At 37.0% G+C, this 22,738-nt stretch overlaps 1 protein-coding gene across 2 annotated transcripts in view; it reads left to right on the forward strand.

Annotated features, from left to right (window-relative positions):
- The window catches only part of SCAPER (S-phase cyclin A associated protein in the ER), a 493,568-nt gene that overhangs the window by 126,196 nt on the left and 344,634 nt on the right, over window positions 1-22,738 (forward strand). For both annotated transcript variants that reach the window (XM_060170191.1, XM_060170192.1), the window contains exons 8-9: window positions 6,254-6,414; window positions 21,205-21,467. In XM_060170191.1, the coding sequence (XP_060026174.1) occupies window positions 6,254-6,414; window positions 21,205-21,467 (424 nt within the window). The remainder of the gene's footprint in view (window positions 1-6,253; window positions 6,415-21,204; window positions 21,468-22,738) is intronic.

A 22,738-nucleotide genomic window follows, 5' to 3' on the forward strand; every position in this document is an offset into this window, starting at 1 on the left:
CAGCTCTGTTTTTCCTTCTCAAGATTGCTTTGTGTTATTTGGGGCCTTTTGTGCTTCCATACAAATTGTGAAATTTTTTGTTCTAGTTCTGTGAAAAATGCCATTGGTAGTTTGATAGGGATTGCACTGAATCTATAGATTGCTTTGGGTAGTATAGTCATTTTCACAATGTTGATTTTTCCAGTCCAAGAACATGCTATATCTCTCTGTTTGTATCATCTTTAATTTCTTTCATCAGTGTCTTACAGTTTTCTACATACTGGTGTTTTGTCTCCTTAGATAGGTTTATTCCTAGGTATTTTATTCTTTTCGTTGAAATGGTAAATGGGAGTGTTTCCTTAATTCCTCTTTCAGATTTTTCATCTTAGTGTATAGGAATGCAAAAGATTTGTGTGCATTAATTTTTATCCTGCTACTTTACCAAATTCATTGATTAGCTCTAGTAGTTTTCTGGTGCATCTTTAGGATTCTCTATGTACAGTATTATGTCATCTGCAAACAGTGACAGTTTTACTTTTTCTTTTCGGATTTGGATTCCTTCTATTTCTTTTTTGTCTCTGATTGCTGTGGCTAAAACTTCCAAAACTGTGTTGAACAATCTTGGTGAGAGTCAGCAACCTTGTTTTGTTCCTGGTCTTAGAGGAAATGGTTTCAGAGTTTCACCATTGAGAACCATGTTGCTGTGGGTTTGTCATATATGGTCTTTATTATGTTGAGATAGGTTCCCTCTGTGCCTACTTTCTGGAGCATATTTATCATAAGTGGGTGTTCAATTTTGTTGAAAGCTTTTTCTGCCTCTGTTGGGATGGTCATATGGTTTTTATCCTTCAATTTATTATTATGGTGTATCACATTGATTGATTTGCATATATTGAAGAATCCTTGCATTCCTGGGATAAACTCTACTTGATCATGGTATATGATCCTTTTAATGTGCCATTGGATTCTGTTTGCCAGTATTTGTTGAGGATTTTTGCGTCTATGTTCATCAGTGATATTGGCCTGTAGTTTTCTTTTTTTGTGATATCTTTGTCTGGTTTGGGTATCAGGGTGATGGTGGCCTTGTAGAATGAGTTTGGGAGTGTTCCTCCCTCTGCTATATTTTGGAAGAGTTTGAGAAGGATAGGTGTTATTAGCTCTTTTCTAAATGAATTCTCTAGAATTCGCCTGTGAAGCCATCTGGTCTTGGGCTTTTGTTTATTGCAAGATTTTTAATCACAGTTTCAATTTCATTGTGATTGGTCTGTTTATATTTTCTATTTCTTCCTGGTTCAGTCTCGGAAGGTTGTGCTTTTCTAAGAATTTGTCCGTTTCTTTCAGGTTGTCTGTTTTAGTGGCATATAGTTGCTTGTAGTAATCCCTTATGATTTTTTGTATTTCTGAAGTGTCGGTTGTTACTTCTGTTTTTTCATTTCTAATTCTGTTGATTTGAGTCTTCTTCTGTATTTTCTTGATGAGTCTGGCTAATGGTTTATCAGTTTTGTTTATCTTCTCAAAGTACCAGCTTTTAGTTTTATTGATCTTTCTGTTGTTTCCTTTATTTCTTTTTCATTTATTTCTGATCTGATCCTTATGATTTCTTTCCTTCTGCTAACTTTGCGGGTTTTTTGTTCTTCTTTCTCTAATTGCTTTAGATGTAAGGTTATGTTGTTTATTTGAGATGTTTCTTGTTTCTTGAGGTAGGATTGTATTGCTATAAACTTCTCTCTTAGAACTGCTTTTGCTGCCTCCCCTAGGTTTTGGGTCATTGTATTTTCATTGTCATTTGTTTCTAGGTATTTTTTGATTTACTCTTTGATTTCTTCAGTGATCTCTTGGTTATTTAGTAGTGTACTGTTTAGCTTCCATGTGTTTGTAATTTTTACAGTTTTTTTTCCCTGTAATTGATTTCTAGTCACATAGCATTGTGGTCAGAAAAGATACTTGATACGGTTTCAACTTTCTTAAATTTACCAAGGCTTGATTTGTGACCCAAGATATGATTTATCCTAGAGAGTGTTCCTTGAGCACTTAAGAAGAAAGTGTTTTCTTTTGTTTTTGGATGGAATGTCCTATAGATATAAATTAAGTCCATCTTGTTTAATATGTCATTTAAAGCTTTTGTTTCCTTAAATATTTTCATTTTGGATGATCTGTGTATTGGTGGAAGAGGGATGTTACAGTCCCCTACTATCATTGTGTTTTTGTCGATTTCCCCTTTAAGGCTGTTTGCATTTGCCTTATGTATTGAGGTGCTCCTGTGTTGGGTGCACAAATATTTACAATTGTTATATCTTCTTCGATTTATCCCTTAATCATTATGTAGTGGCCTTTTTTGTCTCTTGTAATAGTCTTTATTTTAGAGTCTATTTTGTCTTATATGAGGATTGCTACTCCAACTTTCTTTTCATTTCCATTTTCATGGAATATCTCTGTCCACCCCCTCACTTTCAGTCTGTATGTATCCCTAGGTCTGAAGTGGGTCCCTTGTATATAGCATATATATGTTTCTTGTTTTTGTATCCATTCAGCCAGTCTATATCTTTTGGTTGGAGCATTTAATCCATTTACATTTAAGGTAATTATCGATATGTATGTTCCTATTACCATGTTCTTTTTATTTTAACATCTTTATTGGAGTATAGCTGCTTTACAATGGTGTGTTAGTTTCTGCTTTATAAGAAAGTGAATCAGTTTTACATATATATATTTGTTCCCATATCTCTTCCCTCTTGCATCTCCCTCCCTCCCACCCTCCCTATCCCACCCCTCTAGGTGGTCACAAACCACCTAGCTGATCTCCCTGTGCTATGCGGCTACTTCCCACTAGCTATCTGTTTTACGTTTGGTAGTGTATATAATGTCCATGACACTCTCTCACTTTGTCACAGCTTACCCTTCCCCCTCCCCGTATCCTCAAGTCCATGCTCTAGTAGTTCTGTGTCTTTATTCCTGTCTTACCCCTAGGTTCTTCATGACTTTTTTTTTCTTAGATTCCATATATATGTGTTAGCATACGGTATTTGTTTTACTCTTTCTGACTTACTTCTCTCTGTATGACAGACTCTAGGTCCATCCACCTTACTACAAATAACTCAATTTCATTTCTTTTTATGGCTGAGTAATATTCCATTGTATATATGTGCCACATCTTCTTTATCCATTCATCTGTTGATGGATCCTTAGGTTGCTTCCATGTCCTGGCTATTGTAAATAGAGCTGCAATGAACATTTTGGTACATGACTCTTTGAATTATGGTTTTCTCAGATTATATGCCCAGTAGTTGGATTGCTGCATCATATGGTAGTTCTATCATGTTCTTAATTGTTGTGGATTTGTTATTGTAGGTCTTTTCCTTCTCTTGTGTTTCCTGCCTAGAGAAGTTCCTTTAGCATTTATTGTAAAGCTGGTTTGGTGGTGCTGAATTCTCTTTAACTTTTGCTTGTCTGTAAAGGTTTTAATTTCTCTGTTGAATCTGAATGACATCCTTCCTGGGGAGAGTAATCTTGGTTGTGAGTTTTTCCTTGTCATCACTTTAAATATGTCCTGCCACTGTCTTCTTGGTTGCAGAGTTTCTGCTGAAAGATCAGCTGTTAACCTTATGGGGATTCTCTTGTATGTTATTTGTTACTTTCCCTTGCTGCTTTTAATATTTTTTCTTTGTATTTAATTTGTGATAGCTTGAATTATTTGTGTCTTTGCATGTTTCTCCTTGGATTTATCCTGTATAGGACTCTCTGTGCTTCGTTTACTTTATTGACTACTTCCTTTCCCATATTAGTGAAGTTTTCAGCCATAATCTCTTCAACTATTTTCTCAGTCCCTTTCTTTTTCTCTTCTTCTTCTGGGACCCCTATAATTTGAATGTTGGTGCATTCAATGTTGTCCGAGAGGTCTCTGAGACTGTCCTCAATTCTTTTGATTCTTTTTTCTTCTGATCTGTGGTAGTTACTTCCACTATTTTACTTTCTATGCACTCATCCATTCTTCTGCCTCAGTTATACTGCTATTGCTTTCTTCTGGAGAATTTTAAATTTCATTTATTGTGTTGTTCATCATTGTTCGTTTGCTCTTTAGTTCTTCTAGGTCCTTGTTAAACATTTCTTCTGTTTTTTCTATTCTGTTTCCAAGATTTTGGATCATCTTTACTATCATTACTCTGAATTCTTCTTCAGGTAGACTGCCTAATTCCTCTTCATTTGTTTGGTGTGGTGGGTTTTTACTTTGCTCCTTCATCTGCTGTGTATTTCTCTGTCTTCTCATTTTGCTTAACTTACTGTGTTTCGGGTCTCCTTTTTGTGGGCTGCATGTTCGTAGTTCCTGTTGTGTTCGGTTTCTGCCCTCAGTGGGTGAGGTTGGTTTAGTGACTTGTATAGGCTTCCTGGTAGAGGGGACTGGTGCCTGTGTTCTGGTGGGTGGGGCTGGATCTTGTCTTTCTGGTGGGTAGGGCCGCATGCGGTTGTGTGCTTTGGGGTGTCTGTGAACTTAGTATGATTTTAGGCAGCCTCTCTGCTAATGGATAGGGTTGTGTTCCTGTCTTGCTAGTTGTTTGGCATGGGACATCCAGCACTGGAATTTGCTGGCCGTTGGGTGCATGTGGGTCTTAGCATTGAGACGGAGATGTCTGTGAGCGCTCTTGCCAATTGATATTATGTGGGGCCGGGAGGTCTCTGATGGTCCAGTGTTCTGTATTTGGCTCTCCCACCTCAGAGGCTCAGGCAGGAGCACCAAGACCCTGTCAGCCACACAGCTGGATCTACATCACAAGAGCAAGGAATAGAAAGGGCTCCCTCAGGACTAAAAGCCTCACTGTGGACCTCCTTGCTGGGTCTCTGCAACACATAATCCTGTATGTCATAAGCTGATGGCAGGTCCAAAGTATTGCTCTCCTGTGACTGGCTACTGGAGTGGCTTGCTGATTTGCCTTATCCACCCCATGACAGCAGCTGCCTCAAACCCTCAGTGTGTTAAAATTTTTAATGTTTGTTTACTCTTTGTACTTGTATTATGACCTTCTTTAAGGCAAGATGTTTGTCATATCTTCTCTATCACAAGCATCTGGCATTGTATCAATACTTGACCCTTACTAAGAGCTCATAAAGTGTTATTCAGTAGAACCAGTTTTTTGCTTTCATATGAGATTATTAGATAATATTGCCTTAGGTGAAGGTTGATGGACTTTGGAACCTTATAATAATTGGACCTTAGTAGAGTGGGGGAAAGACATATAAGCAAATAAAACCAAATGTTTTTATATTCTATCACCAGTTTAAGGGAAATTTCCCCGTAATGCAGTCCATTAGTCTGTGGTTCAGAGTATTGTATAGTAAATGGTTTATTTTAACCTGCAAGTCTTTAATGCATGCATAGTAACGGTTCTCATACTGATCTCCATGTATTGTGTCATTGGATTAATTGAGACTCTTTATTATCATTGTAAAACATGTTTAAGCATGCTGAAAGATTGTGGCTTATAGGCTTACTTTAGTATATATGCGCAATTCTGTTCTTTCTGGTTGAGTTAAATGCTTTAGACTATGCAGTTAGTTACCAAACTTGTTTACTCAAGTTGTCTATATAATAACTCATAACTTAAATATTAAGTAAACCACTAAAATGTGAGTGTAAAAGAGTCATTGTTTCTGTGAAAACTAAGATAAGTTTTTGGAAAGCTTTCATAAAGTGAACTGTTAAAGTTTTGCTGTCAGATGAGTGGATAGGACAGCTGTGAAAGATTGGGGAAATTATTATTAAAACTGAGGAGGATTGTGTACTAAGATTATTTAATAGGTGTCACTAAAGTATCACTCCATTTTAAAGAAAACAAAATTGGACATTGTCAATGAGGCATCATGTATGAAATAATATACACAAAAAAAGCCTGTTTTAATAATGCCTACATTGATAAATTGGCAAATTAATGCACATTTATATTAAAAGTTATGAGTTTTAAATGAAAATAAAATTTTAAATAAAAAATATATGCATTTTTTTTAAGATTCCCCATTTAACTGAAATTTTCTTTTAAACCAATCTGGTGAGAGCTTTTTTGTTATATTTGTTCCCATATAATATGTTATGGTATATTAATGAAGTATTAGAAGAAGATAAATTTATGAGTATATTTGCCTTAAATTGCTGTGGTAGTATGTTATTCTATATATGTGGATACACACACACACACATAATGCATTTAAATTTTAAATATATTAACTATATTTTTAAAATTTTAACTTATATTTGATTTATTAAATGCTGTCATTTTCTCCATAGGGGTTCACCTGGCACAGTGGCTGCTCCACGTCTGGCTCCCACAGGTGTCAGTTGGGCTGACAAGGTAAAGGCTCATCATACAGGCTCTACTGCTTCTTCGGATGTAGCACCTGCCCAGTCTTGCCCACCAATGACAGTGCAGAAGCCTTCCCGCAAAAATGGCAAGTGACTTTGAATCAACCTTTGTATGTATTAGACAAGTAGATTTATGTGAAGATATTTATTTTATTTGAATTTGGTGCTAATAACATTATATATTTATCTTTGTGCATCATTTATATGATGTTAATTTGCCTTAGTTAAAATCATAAAATCATCTTAAAAACTGTATGAAAACTTTTGGAGGTCATTCTAGTCTCAGGTTTGCCCTGTGTAAACTTTAAGGAGAATGATATCTTTTGTCAGTTCATTTGTAAGTAGAAAAGAAATAAAGTAGTTCATCTTCTAGGTAGTATACACTTTAAAATGTCATGTCAGTACTTCATTTCATTAATGTTTAAATATTGTTTGGGTACTAAAATAATACCATGTGTTTATCTTTACTCACATATCTGTTTTCCATACCATCAGAATAATAAAGGGGCAAAAATAAATAGAAGGGCTGTAATTCTGAAGACTCATCTGAATTGATTCCATAGGAGTTCCCTTCATAAATCCAGAGTGGATTTTTATACATCTTTAGAGGCTTAGATTTTAGAGTGATAGTAAGTAATAATGAGTCTGTCTTATTAGTTAAGGAACAACTTGAGAATACTGCTTTCTTTTCTATTCAATGAAGGATCACTTTGGAGTTTTTTGGTTCATAAAGAAATGTTTTATTGGATATAACAAAAGTATTGCCACCTTTGCATTATTGATCTTGTTGTTGCGCTGTTTTTCCATTTTGGTCTCAGTAAGTGCTATTGGCTTATTTCAGATACATACCTTACTTTTATGGAATATATTGCCCTTGCTTTCTCCATTGAGAAAGTAGAAAATTGAGAGTTGGTATGAGTTCTTTCTTAGGAAAAGGTAGGAAAATGTGGAATCATGAAGTTTAGTGTCTGTGTCTTGAAAGTCTGAGGGAAATGTGTTAAAAAATCAAAACTGCAAAAGAACTTAAAGGAATTATAGTATTAGCATGTATCATGGTTTTGTTTAAAGCAGTACTCTCAGATTATTTATGAGTGTGACCCGTTTGGTTGAAGTGAAATGATAGATCTTCATTATGACTAGGCTTAAAAATACTCGTTAATATACCAAGGAATTTTGTTTTTGACCACTTTGGTTTTCAGTTGTGGGGTTTTGATGCACTGTTTTGCACAGTGAATTATGGTGTATATCTTAAGTAATTTATAATTACAGTAGGTATAGTACTCAAGTTTGTAATGATATGCTATAAAATTGATTTTTGTTAAAGATGATAGAGTGAGCACATGCAGTTACTTTGCTTTTTCCCCAGACTCAACTAAAATGATATGAAAGGACTTAAGGAAAAAGAGACAGGAGAAGAGATGATATGAACAAATTTTTGAAAGTTGGAAAATAGCAAGACCAGTTGTGACATTTGAGTAAGCTAGCTGAATCCTCAGCTCAGGGGGTGGGCAAAACTGTCAAGCAATCCAATTTGATCCACATAACTTCCAAAAGGATCAGAAATTGGTGGGAGCAGGTATCTCTGGAAGTGAGGATATAGGTAGGGATTATAAGAAGAATCTCGAATCCTCCCCACTTCCCCATAACTCTGAATAGTAGGATGAGAGTAGATGTATCTCTCTCAACCTACAGAATATTGGAGGTTTAGTTTCTAGAGAAGGTACAAAAGATGGTATTTGACCTGAGAGATACCAGACACATTGGAAGGTGGGGGTACTGTATTGCAAACAACGAGACTAAGTAGAAGACTATGGATAAAGATAATGTTGAGATACCTCAATCTTGCTTCCACTTAAAGCCCTCTTCTACTTGAACTGCCAGGTTTCCAGATCAAGAGAACCCACACCTGAGGAACACATCCAAATCTGATATAGATCATGAGATATTGGTCTTCAAGGCTGATTCTCTAATTGATGAATGTCTGGTAGTCTTGGAAGACTTAGGCAATCTGAAGCCAGATTGTGGACTGTGGTAGATTGTCTGCAAAGATGGGTGTGAACAGTTTCTCTCATCCCTGTGCATGCATGCCACTTCCACTGTCAAGTGGTAGATTCTGTTTTCCCTCGCCTTAAATCTTTGGTTGGTCCTGTGACTTGATATAATCAATAGAATGTATCTAGAGTGAGGTTTGGTAAATTCCCAACCTAGCTGGTAAGAGGGCTTGCAGCTTCAATTTTCTCCTTGTTGGAAGCCAGCTACCATGTAAAGAAGCCCAAGATAGGCTGCTGAATAATGAGAGACCATGTGAAGAGAAAGTGGCCCGGAGAAGAACTTAGTCTCAGCCAGTAACTAGTATGAAAGATTTGGACATGTGGTGAAGCTATCATGAATTCTCTGGTCTCAGTTGAACCACCCTTGCTGACACCATATGGAGATGAGATGAACCCCCTCCTACACCTCCCCCCACCAAACTGAGCACTCTTCAGATTCCTGAGTCAAAGAATTGCATGGAAATAATATAGTATTTTAAGATGCTAAGTTTTAGACTTATTATATAAAAATAGATACTGGACTATCCACTATTTGAATAACATGGATTATAGAAAGATAAAGGAAAAGGAAGAAGTCATGAAATAATTAAAGGAAATTTTGTTTAACAGAAAGATAATAAGTTTTTAACCAAAAGGGCCCATTAAGTGCCCACTATAATGGATGAAACTGCAGTGACATCAGAACATGTTGGGAGGGGCTTCCCTAGTGGCGCAGTGGTTGAGAGGCTGCTTGCCAATGCAAGGGACACGGGTTCGTGCCCCGGTCCAGGAAGATCCCACATGCTGCAGAGCGGCTGGGCCCGTGAGCCATGGCCGCTGAGCCTGTGCGTCCGGAGCCTGTGCTCCGCAACGGGAGAGGCCACAACAGTGAGAGGCCCGCGTGTCGCAAAAAAAAAAAAAAAAAAAAAAAAAAGGTGGTAAATTTATGAGTACTACAAATGATGAGAGGCTCTAAAAAATTAGAGAAAAGAATCAGTTTGTATACAAATGACCAAGAATCAGAATGACACCTGCTTTTGCAGAATTATCACTAGAAGCCACAAGAAAATTGAGCAATGTCTTCAAAATTCTGGAGGAAAATAATTTCTAAGCTAAAATCCTATGTCCAGCCAAATTATCCATTAGATGTGAGAGTAGATTAAAGACATTTTCAAACATTCTAGGTCTCAAAAGATTTTTAACTCTATGGACACTGTCACTACAAGAGGGAGCCAGTACAGAGAAGAGGCAAAGGTAATAATTCTGTGGTGGTGATCCCAGGATGATTGCTGTGTAAATGTCTAGATAGCAGCCAGTCCAGATTTTTTTATGGTCACAGTGCCCTGGAAGGGAGGAATCCAGGAAGATAAATGAAATTCTTAAAACAATTAATGTGTTTACCCACACTGAGAAGAGATTTAAAATTTAGGAGAGTTGGGATTGAATTAATTCTAAGTCAGTAGAAAATACTGAGGCTATATCATGGAGAGAAAAGAGAGAGAGAGAGGAGAATGCAGAGAAGAGCATAAGAGGCACACCTGTAAGTGGAGTCTGAAGGGATGGAATGAATGGTACAAAAGCAACCTTTGAGGAGGTAATCACTGAAGATTTCCCCAAACTGTCAAAAGATACTGTCTTATATTCAAGAACCACTATAAACTCCAAGTAGGAAAAATATAAAACAAATCTCATCTAGATGCAATATAATAAAAATATTAAAAATCAAAGAAAGAGAAAATCTTTGCAAGTAGTCACAGCTTTAAAAAAAAAACACTTTTAAAATGAGCAAGAGTCAACTTATAGCTGATGAAAGCCAGATGGCAGTGGAATGAGATCTTTAAGGTGCTGAAAGAAAATAACTGGAGAGACAGAATTCTGCATCCAGCAAAAAATAACCTTCAAAAATGAAGGTGAAATAAAGGTAGTTCTAGATGAATAAAAATTGAGAGAATTTGTAGTCAGACCTACACTAAAAAAAACCACAGAGTTCTTCAGATGGCAGGAAAATGATTCCAGATAGCATCCCAGAAATGCATGAAGGAATGAAAAAAACTAGAAGGAATAAACATGCAGATAACCTTAAATGTGTATTGACTGTGTGAAACAATGTCTTGTGGAGCTTGACATATATGTAGAATGAAAATTTATGACAGTAACCCAAAAGATAAGAGAGGAATAAATGGAGTTTATATTTTCTAGGTTCTAACATTGTCTAAGAAGTTACAAGAGTGCTCGTTTGCATTAGACATAAGTCAACGCTGTGTTATAAATTCAGGAAAACCACAAAGAAGAATAAACGAATGTTCAACTAATAATCTTTTTGATCAATCCAAAAGAAAGCAAGAGAAGAGGAAAAAAAGAAACACAAAACACATAAGACAAATCAAAAAAAGAATTATAATGTAATAGAAGTAAATGTATCAATCCCTACATTAAATGTAAATGGTCTAAATATTAAATTTTAAAAATGAAGATTATAACACTTTTAAAAATAGGGGCTTCCCTGGTGGCGCAGTGGTTGAGAGTCCGCCTGCCGATGCAGGGGACACGGGTTCGTGCCCCGGTCCGGGAAGATCCCACATGCTGCGGAGCGGCTGGGCCTGTGAGCCATGGCCGCTGAGCCTGCGCGTCCGGAGCCTGTGCTCCGCAACGGGAGAGACCACAGCAGTGAGAGTCCCGCGTACCACACACACACAAAAAAAAGCCCAATTGTATTCTGCTTATAAGAGATACACCTTCAATATTAAGATGTAGAAAAGTCAAAAGGAAAAGGCAGGGAAAGATATTCTATACATACCCCATTCAATTCAAAGCTAGTATTGTTACCAGATGAAATAAGAGTAGCCAAGCAACATTTTAGAGATTTTTAAAAATTATTAAAGGGTCATTTCAACAGAGAGATAAAGTAACTCTAAATTTATATGTACATAACATATCTTTAAAACATATAAAGCAAACCCTGACAGGACTGAAAGGAAAAATTGAAAAAAAGTCTATATTTACACTGGGAGATTTTACCATAACTGTCTCAAATGATAGTACCTGTAGATAAAGATCAGTAAAGATCAAAAATATCTAAACAACCTCATTAATGAACTTGACATAATTGATATGTCTAACAACTAATGCTTTTTTTTTCCATTTTTTTCCCTTTTGTTACTTCAATCTGGAAACTTTTTACTGATATGTCTTCTAGTCATTCTGCTCATCCTCTGTTTTGTATGTCTAATCCATATTTTCTTGAACATATTAATAATAGCTATTTTAAAAATTTGTGTCTGAAAAGTAAAATGTTTGAACCATCTGTGAGTTTGTTAGTTTAAAAAACAGTTTTGGGGCAGTTTAGAGTTATTTTACTCTTTTTGATTAGGATGCCTCATATTTAATTGAATGTTTAACATTGTATACTAAAAGTTATAGAGACTTCTTCTAAAAATATATAGTTTTTTATGGCAGTAAGGTAGAGAACAAGCAGAACACCTTAATCCTGTCAAGGTTTGGCTTGAGGTTTTATTAAAGTTGATGTGTTTTAGTTTTTTCTTGTTCCTTTTGGAGTCTCAATTGAAAACCTGGGGTGCTTGCCAAGACCACTTCATTCCTGAGTTCCAACTTTTATTTCCTCGGCACCATACAGTTGCTACAATATCTGCTTAGTTCATTAGCATCCCAGCTGCTGTTTTCTGCTGGGTGTCTTGGAATCTTGCCCTGTATATGCAAAGCTTAGCAGTTGTCAGACTTCTTAGGGAAAGATTGAATGCAGATTCTTTTGGCTTACTTTCCTGCAGTTTCCCCCTCTCCAAGATTTTTTCCCCTGAAGCCCCAGTTTCTTTAGACTCATCAAACTCCAATATCTGTCTTAGCTAGATAGGACTGCTGGTTTCTGCTAGAACTCACTTTCCTACACTGTGAATTCCAGCAGTCTTCAGGGAAAATTCTAGGGTGAATGTGGATCTCATGTTGTTGTCCCTATTCTCAGGAATTGTAGTTCCTCAAGTCTTGCCTATACTGGTTGCTTTCCAATGCCTTTAAACAATTCATTTATATATTTCGTCTAGCTCTTGTAGTTCTGTTTGGCAGGAAGAAGATTAATTTTAATACAGGCTACTTTGTCATGGCTGTAAGTCCAAATACATATTCAAGCACACATGGAATATTTACCAAAATTGACACAGTAAACAAGTTTCAACAACTTTCAGATGATTGAACTTATTCTGCCTGTCTTAACACAGTGGAATGAAGTTAGAAATTAATTACAAAAATGTAGCTGTACAATTTTCAGATTTTTGGAATTTTGGAATATATATCTGAATAATCCATGAGTCAGGGAAGAAATCACACTGAAAATTAGAAAATGTCAGTTGAATAAAAATGAACATTTGAAATCTTTGGGATTAGGGTAAAGCTATGCTTTGAGGAAATTTTCTAGCTTCAATTACACCAATTAGAAAGGAGGAAAACCTAAAATCCATACTCTGTCCATCTCAAGAAGTTAGAAAAGAACAAGCTAGACCCAGGGAATATGGAAGGAAAAATACAGGTGAGACTAGAGAAAAATTAACAAAACCAAAATGTAGTTCTTCAAATAGACCAATAAAATTAACAGACTTCTAGTAATACCAAGAAAAAAAGGAGACAAGGCCTAGCACCAGGAATGAAACAGGGGCATTGGCACAGATCCCCAAAATATTAAAAAGAAATTCTGAGCAATATTATACACTAAATTTAGAAATTTAGAAGAAATTAACAAATAACTTGAAAAACATAACAAAAGTTGCATAGCAAGAATTAGAAAAACTTGAAGGAATGTATAAGTATTAAAAAAATGTGAGTTAATAATGAAACATTTTTTCACAAAGAAAATTCCAGGTCAAAATGGCTTCACCTGTGAATTCTTCCAAACATTTTAGGTAAAGATACATTCAATCTTAAAGAAACTCTTCCTCAGAATAAAAGATCATTTTATAACCTTAATATCAAAACCTAAAAAGGATATTATAATAAAACATTTTCTCTTGAACATTGAACAACATATTAGTGAATTAAATACAGCGATAAATAAAAATGATAACAAATCACAGTCAGGTTGGGATTATTCCAGGGCTTTTTTTTTTTTCTTTTTCTTTTTTCCTTTAATATCTTTACTGGAGTATAATTGCTTTAGAATGTTGTGTTACTTTCTGTTGTATCACTATATGCATACGTATATCCCCATATACCCTCCCTCTTGCGTCTCATTCCCACCCTTCATATCCCAACCCTCTAGGTGGTTGCAAAACACTGAGCTGATCTCCCTGTCCTATGCAGCTGCTTCCCACTAGCTATATTACATTTGGTAGTGTATATATGTCAGTGTAACTCTCTCACTTTGTCTCAGCTTACCTTTCCCTTCCCCGTGTCCTCAAGTCCATTCTCTATGTCTGTGTTTTCATTCCTGTCCTGCCCCTAGGTTCATCAGAACCATTTTCTTTCTTTTCCTTTAGATTCCATATATATGAGTAAGCATATGGTATTTCTTTTTCCCTTCCTGACTTACTTCACTCTGTATGACCGACTCTAGGTCCATCCACCTCACTACAAATAACTCAGTTTCATTTCTTTTTATGGCTGAGTAATATTCCATTGTATATATGTGTCACATCTTCTATATCCATTAATCTGTTGATGGACACTTAGGTTGCTTCCTTGTTCTGGCTGTTGTAAATAGTGCTGCAGTGAACATTGTGGTACATGACTCTTTTTTTTTTTTTTTTTCAGTACGCGGGCCTCTCACTGTTGTGTCCTCTCCTGTTGCGGAGCACAGGCTCCAGATGCGTAGGCTCAGCAGCCATCGCTCACGGGCCCTGTTCATCTGTTCTGCACACAGATCTTTTGTTTATTCCTAGATATTTTATTCTTTCGTTGCCATGGTAAATGGGAGTGTTTTCTTAATTTCACTTTCAGATTTTTCAGCTTTAGTGTATAGAAATGCAAGAGATTTCTGTGCATTAATTTTGTATCCTGCAACTTTACCAAATTCATTGATTAGCTCTAGTAGTTTTATGGTAGCATCTTTAGGGTTCTCTATGTATAGTATCATGTCATCTGCAAACAGTGAGAGCTTTACTTCTTCTTTTCTGTTTTGGATTCCTTTTATTTCTTTTGCTTCTCTGATTGCTGTGGCTAAAACTTCCAAAACTATGTTAAAATAATAGTGGTGAGAGTGGGCAACCTTGTCTTGTTCCTGATAATAGTGGAAATGCTTTCAGTTTTTCCCCATTGAGGACGATGTTGGCTGTGGGTTTGTCATATATGTCCTTTATTATGTTGAGGAAAGTTCCCTCTATGCCTACTTTCTGGAGGGTTTTTATCATAAATGGATGTTGAATTTTGTTGAAAGGTTTTTCTGCATCTATTGAGATGATCATATAGTTTTTCGCCTTCAATTTGTTAATATGGTGTATCACATTCAGGGATATGCGTATATTGAAGGATCCTTGCATTCCTGGGATAAACCCCACTTGATCATGGTGTATGATCCTTTTAATATGGTGTTGGATTCTGTTTGCTAGTATTTTGTTCAGGATTTTTGCATTTATGTTCAACAGCGATATTGACCTGTAGTTTTCTTTCTTTGTGACATCTTTGTCTGGTTTTGGTGTCAGGGTGATGGTGGCCTCATTGAAGGAGTTGGGGAGAGTTCCTCCCTCTGCTATATTTTGGAAGAGTTTGAGAAGGAGATGTGTTAGCTCTTCCCTAAATGTTTGATAGAATTTGCCTGTGAATCCATCTGGTCCTGGGCTTTTGTTTGTTGGAAGATTTTTTTTTTTTTGCGGTACGCAGGGCTCTCACCATTGCGGCCTCTCCCGTTGTGGAGCACAGGCTCCGGACGCGCAGGCTCAGCAGCCATCGCTCACGGGCCCAGCCGCTCCGCGGCATGTGGGATCTTCCCGGACCGGGGCACGAACCCGTGTCCCCTGCATCGGCAGGCGGACTCTCAATCACTGTGCCATCACGGAAGCCCTCTGTTGGAAGATTTTTAATCACAGTTTCAATTTCAGTGCTTGTGATTGGACTGTTCATATTTTCTATTTCTTCCTTGTTCAGTCTTGGCAGGTTGTGCATTTCTAAGAATTTGTCCCTTTCTTCCAGTTTTTCCGTTTTATTGGCATAGAGTTGCTTGTAGTAATCTCTCATGGTCCTTTGTATTTCTGCAGTGTCAGTTGTTACTTCTCCTTTTTCATTTCTATTTCTATTGATTTGAGTCTTTTGTTTTTTTTCTTGATGACTCTGGCTAATGGTTTATCAATTTTGTTTATCATCTCAAAGACCCAGCTTTTAGTTTTATTGATCTTTGCTATCGTTTCCTTCATTTCTTCTTCATTTATTTCTGATCTGATCTTTATGATTTCTTCCCTTCTGCTAACTTTGGGGTTTTTTTGTTCTTCTTCCTCTAATTGCTTTAGGTGTAAGGTTAGATTGTTTATTTGAGATGTTTCTTGTTTCTTAAGGTAGGACTGTATTGCTGTAAACTTCCCTCTTAGAACTGCTTTTGCTGCATCCCAAAGGTTTTGGGTCCTTGTGTTTTCATTGTCATTTGTTTCTAGGTATTTTTTGATTTCCTCTTTGATTTCTTCAGTGATCTATTGGTTATTAAGTAGTGTATTGTTTAGCCTCCATGTGTTTGTATTTTTTACAGATCTTTTCCTGTAATTGATATCTAGTCTCATAGCATTGTGGTTGGAAAAGATATTGATACTCTTTTAATTTTCTTAAATTTACCAAGGCTTGATTTGTGACCCAAGATATGATCTATCCTGGAGAATATTCCATGAGCACTTGAGAAGAAAGTGTATTGTGTTGGTTTTTGGATGGAGTGTCCTATAAATATCAGTGAAGTCCATCTTGTTTAATGTTTCATTTAAAGCTTGTGTTTCCTTGTTTATTTTCATTTTGGATGATATGTCCATTGGTGAAAGTGGGGTGTTAAAGTCCTCTAGTATGATTGTGTTGCTGTCAATTTCCCCTTTTATGGCTGATATTATTTGCCTTATGTATTGCGGTACTCCTATGTTGGGTGCATAAATATTTACCATTATTATATCTTCTTCTTGGATCAATCCCTTGATAATGATGTGGTGTCCTTCTTTGTCTCTTGTAATAGTCTATTTTAAAGTGTATTTTGTCTGATATGAGAATTGCTACTCCAGCTTTCTTTTGATTTCCATTTGCATGGAATATCTTTGTCTATCCCCTCACTTTCAGTCTGTATGTGTTCGTGGTTTTGAAGTGGGTCTCTTGTAGGCAGCATATATATGGGTCTTGCTTTTCTATGCATTCAGCCAGTCTGTGTCTTTTGGTTGGAGCATTTAATGCATTTACATTTAAGGTAGTTATTGATATGTATGTTCCTTTTACCATTTTGTTAATTGTTTTGGGTTTGTTTTTGTAGGTCTTTTCCTTCTCTTGTGTTTCCTGCCTAGAGAAGTTCCTTTAGCATTTGTTGTAAAGCTGGTTTGGTGGTGCTGAATTCTGTTAACTTTTGCTTGTCTGTAAAGGTTTTAATTTCTCCATCGAATCTGAATGGCATCTTTGCTGGGCAGAGTAATCTTGGTTGTAGGTTTTTCCCTTTCATCACTTTAAATATGTCCTGCCACTGTCTTCTGGCTTGCAGAGTTTCTGCTGAAAGATCAGCTGTTAACCTTCTGGGGATTCCCTTGTATGTTATTTGTAGTTTTTCCCTTGCTGCTTTTAATATCTTTCTTTGTATTTAATTTTTGATAGTTTGATTAATATGTGTCTTGGCATGTTTCTTCTTGGATTTATCCTGTATGGGACTCTCTGCACTTCCTGGACTTGATTAACTATTTCCTTTCCCATATTAGGGAAGTTTTCAAGTATAATCTCTTCAAATATTTTCCCAGTCCGTTTCTTTTTCTCTTCTTCTTCTGGGACCCCTATAATTCGAATGTTGGTGCATTTAATGTTGTCCCAGAGGTCTCTGAGACTGTCCTCAATTCTTTTCATTCTTTTTTCCTTATTCTGCTGTGTGATTGTTATTTCCACTATTTTGTATTCCAGGGTACTTATCCATTCTTCTGCCTCAGTTTTTTGGCTATTGATTCCTTCTAGAGAATTTTTAATTTAATTTATTGTGTTGTTCATCATTTTTTATTTGGTCTTCAGTTCTTCTAGGTCCTTGTTAAAGTTTTCTTGTATTTTCTCCATTCTGTTTCCAAGATTTTGGATTGTCTTTGCTATCATTATTCTGAATTCTTTTTGAGGTAGACTGCCTATTTCCTCTTTAATTGTTTGGTCTGGTGTGTTTTTACCTTGCTCCTTCATCTGCTGTGTAATTCTCTGTCTTCTCACTTTGCTTAACTTACTGTGTTTGGGGTCTCCTTTTAACAGGGTGGAAGTACATAGTTCCTGTTGTTTTTGTTTTCTGCCCCCAGTGGGTTGTGTAGGCTTCCTGGTGGAGGGGTCTGGTGCCTGTTTTCTGGTGGATGAGGCTGGATCTTGTCTTTCTGGTGTGCAGGACCACGTCCTGTGGTGTGTTTTGGAGTGTCTGTGACCTTATCATGATTGGAGGCAGCCTCTCTGCTAATGCATGGTGTTGTGTTCCTGTCTTGCTAGTCTTGGCATAGGGTGTCAAGCACTGTAGCTTGCTGGTCTTTGAGTGGAGCTGGGTTTAAGAGTTGAGATGGAGATCTCTGGGATTGTTTTCGCCATTTGATATAACGTGGAGCCGGGAGGTCTCTGGTGGACCAATGTCCTGGACTCGGCTGTCCCACCTTAGAGGCACAGGCCTGACACCTGGTCAGAGTGCCAAGACCCTGTCAGTCACACGACACAGAAGAAAAGGGAGAAAAAAAGAAAGAAAAAATAAAATAAAGTTATTAAAATCAAAAATGAAAAATAATTATTAAAAAGTAATAAAAGAAATAAAAAGACAGAAAGAAGAGAGCAACCAAACTGAAAAACAAATCCACCAATGGTAACCAGCACTAAAAAATGTACTTAGAAAAAAAAAAAAAAGACAGACCGAACCCTAGGACAAATGGTAAAAGCAAAGCTATACAGAAAAAATCATACAAAGAAGCGTACACGTACACACTCACAAAAAAAGGAAAAAAAAATATATATAAAAGTAAGGGAGCCACCAAATCAATAAAGAATTCTACTAATGTTAATAAACTCTAAATACTAAAGTAAGATAAACATATAACCAGAAGCAAATTATTTGCAGAAAGCAAACCCCAAGTCTACAGTTCTCCCAAAGTCTGCCACCTCAATTTTGGGATGATTTGTTGTCTACTCAGGCATTCTACAAGTGCAGGGTACATCAAGTTGATTGTGGAGATTTAATGCGCAGCTCCTGAGGCTGCTGGGAGAAATTTCCCTTTCTCTTCTTGTTCACACCGCTCCTGAGGTTCAGCTTTGGATTTGGCCCTGCCTCTGCGTGTAGGTCACCTGAGGGCATCTTCTCCACTCAGACAGGATGGGGTTAAAGTAGCAGCTGATTAGGTGACTCTGGCTCACTAAGGCTGGGGAGAGGGAGGTGTATGGTATGCGACTTGAGCCTGCGGCAGCAGAGGCCGCTGTGACGTTGCAGCAGCCTGAGGCATGCCGTGTGTTCTCCCGGGTATGCTGTCCCGGTATCATGGGACCCTGGCAGTGGCGGGCTGCACAGGCTCTCCTGAGGGGAGGTGTGGATAGTGACCTGTGCTTGCACACAGGCTTCTTGGTGGCTGCAGCAGCAGCCTTAGTGTTTCATGCCCTTCTCTGGTGTCGGTGCTGATAGCCATGGCTCGTGCCCATCTCTGGAGCTCGTTTAGGCGGTGCTCTGAATCCCTTCTCCTCGTGCACTCTGAAACAATGGTCTCTTGCCTCTTAGGCAGTTCCAGACTTTTTCCCGGATTCCCTCCCAGCTAGCTGACTAGGTCAGTGTCTACCAGTTCTGACTTTCACTACCTCGTTAAGTCTCACTGCTGCTTGGTGGGTGTGGAAGTTCAGCTCCCACTGACACTAGGTGTGAGGGAAAGTGGAGTGCTGAGTAAGTACAGTTCCTACTGCTTTGTTTAGTGTTATTAATGCCAACTGGAGGTAAGAGCTCAGCTCACTGTTCACCTTTGCTGACATTGTTTTGGTGAGGGAATTGGACCACCATCTGCTTCTGCCAGGTGGGCAACGGAAGTTTAGCTCTCTGCTTACCCCTATTGAAACTATGGGGTGGAAGTTTTCCACTGATGTTTGGCTAGAATAGAAGGAATATTGCCAAAATGGTTGTCTGTTTTCTTAGGCCATCCTTTTCTCTGTTCTTTGGCTTGGCAAAACAAGTTTTGCTGTTGCCTGTTTTGTCTATGTCAGTTGGTCCTTCTGGATTGGAGGCTTTTATAGCATCCTGTCAGCAATAAACAAAAACAGAACTCACTGCTGTGCTGCTTTTCAATTCCCAGGGTCACTAGGCAGTCCACCTACTACTTTCTATCTTTTAAAATCATCCTGTGCTTATTTTGTATGTTTTTTTTCCAGAGTTCTTAATTGTAAGTAGGAGGACGTGGAAATGAAGGTGAGGCTACTCCATCTTGGCCAGAACTGGAAGTCTTCATACTAATTCTGATAGATTACAATTAGCCTATAAAATTTTAAAAATTGTGGCTATCACTGTATACATATATATCTCAGGTTGTGAAATTTTGAAACATTTTGGTAGAAGCTTATTTATTTTAGGCTAGTTTGCTCTTTGGATTTGTGACTTTGGATTTTTTGGATTTGTTTGTGACTTTGGATACAGGCCCTCATTTTCTTATGTGTATGGTGAAATACTGGACTAGATCATTGAGGGTTCATTCATTTAACACTATAATCTTATGATCATTAAAATAGTTTTTTACCTTTTTTTCCTAAGTCAGTGTATACTGTTAGTACTGAGACAGGGGAAAAAGAACGTGGGTTTTGGACCAAGGCCTATGTTTGGATTCTAAAAGAAGGGGAGGTAGTTTTTACATATTCGTTGGGTATGGACATCAGAACCAATTTGCCTAGACTTACATCTTGGCTTTACCTTTACTAAGTGTGTGACCTTGGGTAAATTACTCAACCTCTCTTTGTCTCAGTTTCCTCACTGGTAATATGGGAATGATAGTACTGATCTTAGAGGGTTGTTGTGAACCCTCTAAGAGGGTTTATTTAAAAGAGTTACATCTAAGGCACTTAGAACAGTTCTAGCACATAGTATACACAGTATAAATGTTATTACTTTCTGACTATGGGGCCTTAGGTCAGTCTTTTTTGTTTTTTAAGGATTTATTTCTTATTTATTTTTTTTATTTTTGGCTGCATTGGGCCTTAGTTGCGGCACACCGGATCTTCATTGAGGCATGTGGGATCTTTCGTTGTGGCACATGGGTTTCTCTCTAGTTGTGGCACACAGGCTCCAGGGTGCATGGGTTCTGTAGTTTGCGGCATGCAGGCTCTCTAGTTGAGGGGTGTGAACTCAGTAGTTGTGCTCTGGCTTAGTTGCCCCTTGGCATGTGGGACCAGGGATCGAACCCGTGTCCCCTGCATTATAAGGTGAATTCTTTACCACTGGACCACCAGGGAAGTCCCAGGGTCTTAGGTCGGTCTTAATCTCAGTTTTATCATTTGTAAGATAGGGATAATTATACCTACCCCACAGTGTGGTTGTAGGAACTAGAGAATACACACACACACTTGTGCACAATACACCTTGCATAGTAATTAGTGTCATGTTTATATTTTAATTATATTTAATGGGAATTAGATTGGAAAATGTTATTTTGTAGGTTTTTGAAAATGTTTATCATCAAAGAAATCTTGATTTATTTTCTTCCCTCAATTGCGTAGAACGGAAAGATGCTGAAGGATGGGAAACTGTTCAGAGAGGAAGGCCTGTTCGTTCACGATCAACAGCAGTGGTGCCAAAAGTTTCATTACCAACAGAAGCATTAAGGTCAAAGGATGACAGTGATAAAGAAAATGTACGTCTTCTACCTGACAAAAGTATTCAGAAAGGTGAATTTGTTGGAGGTGGACCTTCTAATACTATAGAATCTCGGCTCAAAGACTCATTACACTCATGTGATCATCCTCTCGCAGAGAGAACCCAGGTAGTACATTCTGAAAATCCTTTTATTGCTTTTTTATAAAGGATATATATACGTATGTTGGAATGTCTTAATTTTTCTACTTCATTTTTTACTTTTATTGTGAAAAATTTCAGATCTACAGAAAAGTTGCAAGAATAGAATAATGAACTCTCCTGTACCCTTTTCGTAGATTCACAGATTAACATTTTGCCACATTTTTTTCTCTCTCTATTTACATATCACACACTCATATTGTATGCTAAACATTTGAGAGTAATGTGCAAATATCGTAACCATTCACCTTTAAATGCTATAGCATATATCTCTAAAGAACAAAGAAACTCTTTTACATAACCACACTATAATTATAAAATTCGGGGAGTTTGACATTTATATAATATTGTTATCGAATTTATAGTCTGTATTCAAAAATTTCCAGTTGTCCCAATAATTTCTTCATAGAATGTTTTTCCATGATGCATGATCCAATCTAGAGTCACACATTGTATTTGGCTTTGTTTCTTTAATGTCTTTCACCAGGGACAGTTACTCAGCCTGTCTTTGTCTTTCATGACATTAATATTTTTGAAGTATACATTGTGGGTTTTTTGTACAGTGTTCTTCAGTTTGTTTATTCATTATTCACTTTAGCTCATACATTTTTGAGAGAAATAAAGTGATTGTTCTTAGCCTCACATTTAAAGGCATATCATATCAATTTGCCCAAGTTTGTTAACTTTGATTACTGGTTAAAATGGTGTCCTCCTGCTTCATTTGTAGTGTTATTTTAAATGGTGATGAAAGTAGAATAATTTTTCACTTGCTCTACTTTTACTTTCTACAATTCGAGTATAGAGTGATTTATATTTAAATAATTCTTTAAAGTTAATATTCCCAGTACTCTTCTGTCAGTCCATTTGAAGTTTATTTTACTTACTTGGTTAAGCAAGGCATTTTTTTAAAAAAACAGGACTTTAAAAAAATTTTTATTTTATTATTATTATTATTATTATTATTTTTTGGCCACCCTGTATGGCATGTGGGATCTTAGTTCCCAGACCAGGGATTGAACCTGCACCCCCTGCGATGGAAGCATGGAGTCTTAACCACTGGACCGCCAGGGAAGTTCCAGCAATGCATTTTTAAAAGATATTTGTTTACAAAAAAATTTTATGTTTGGTTAGTATAATTTTATGTAAAATGTCCAGTGAAATATAAGAGAGATTCTTTGATAAGGTACAGGGACTAAGTAAAAAAGTTGTAAAATAGTTGTCATATTTCTCAGTACAGAA

The sequence above is a fragment of the Lagenorhynchus albirostris genome, chromosome 1, assembly GCF_949774975.1.
Source record: "Lagenorhynchus albirostris chromosome 1, mLagAlb1.1, whole genome shotgun sequence".
Lineage (NCBI taxonomy): Eukaryota > Metazoa > Chordata > Mammalia > Artiodactyla > Delphinidae > Lagenorhynchus > Lagenorhynchus albirostris.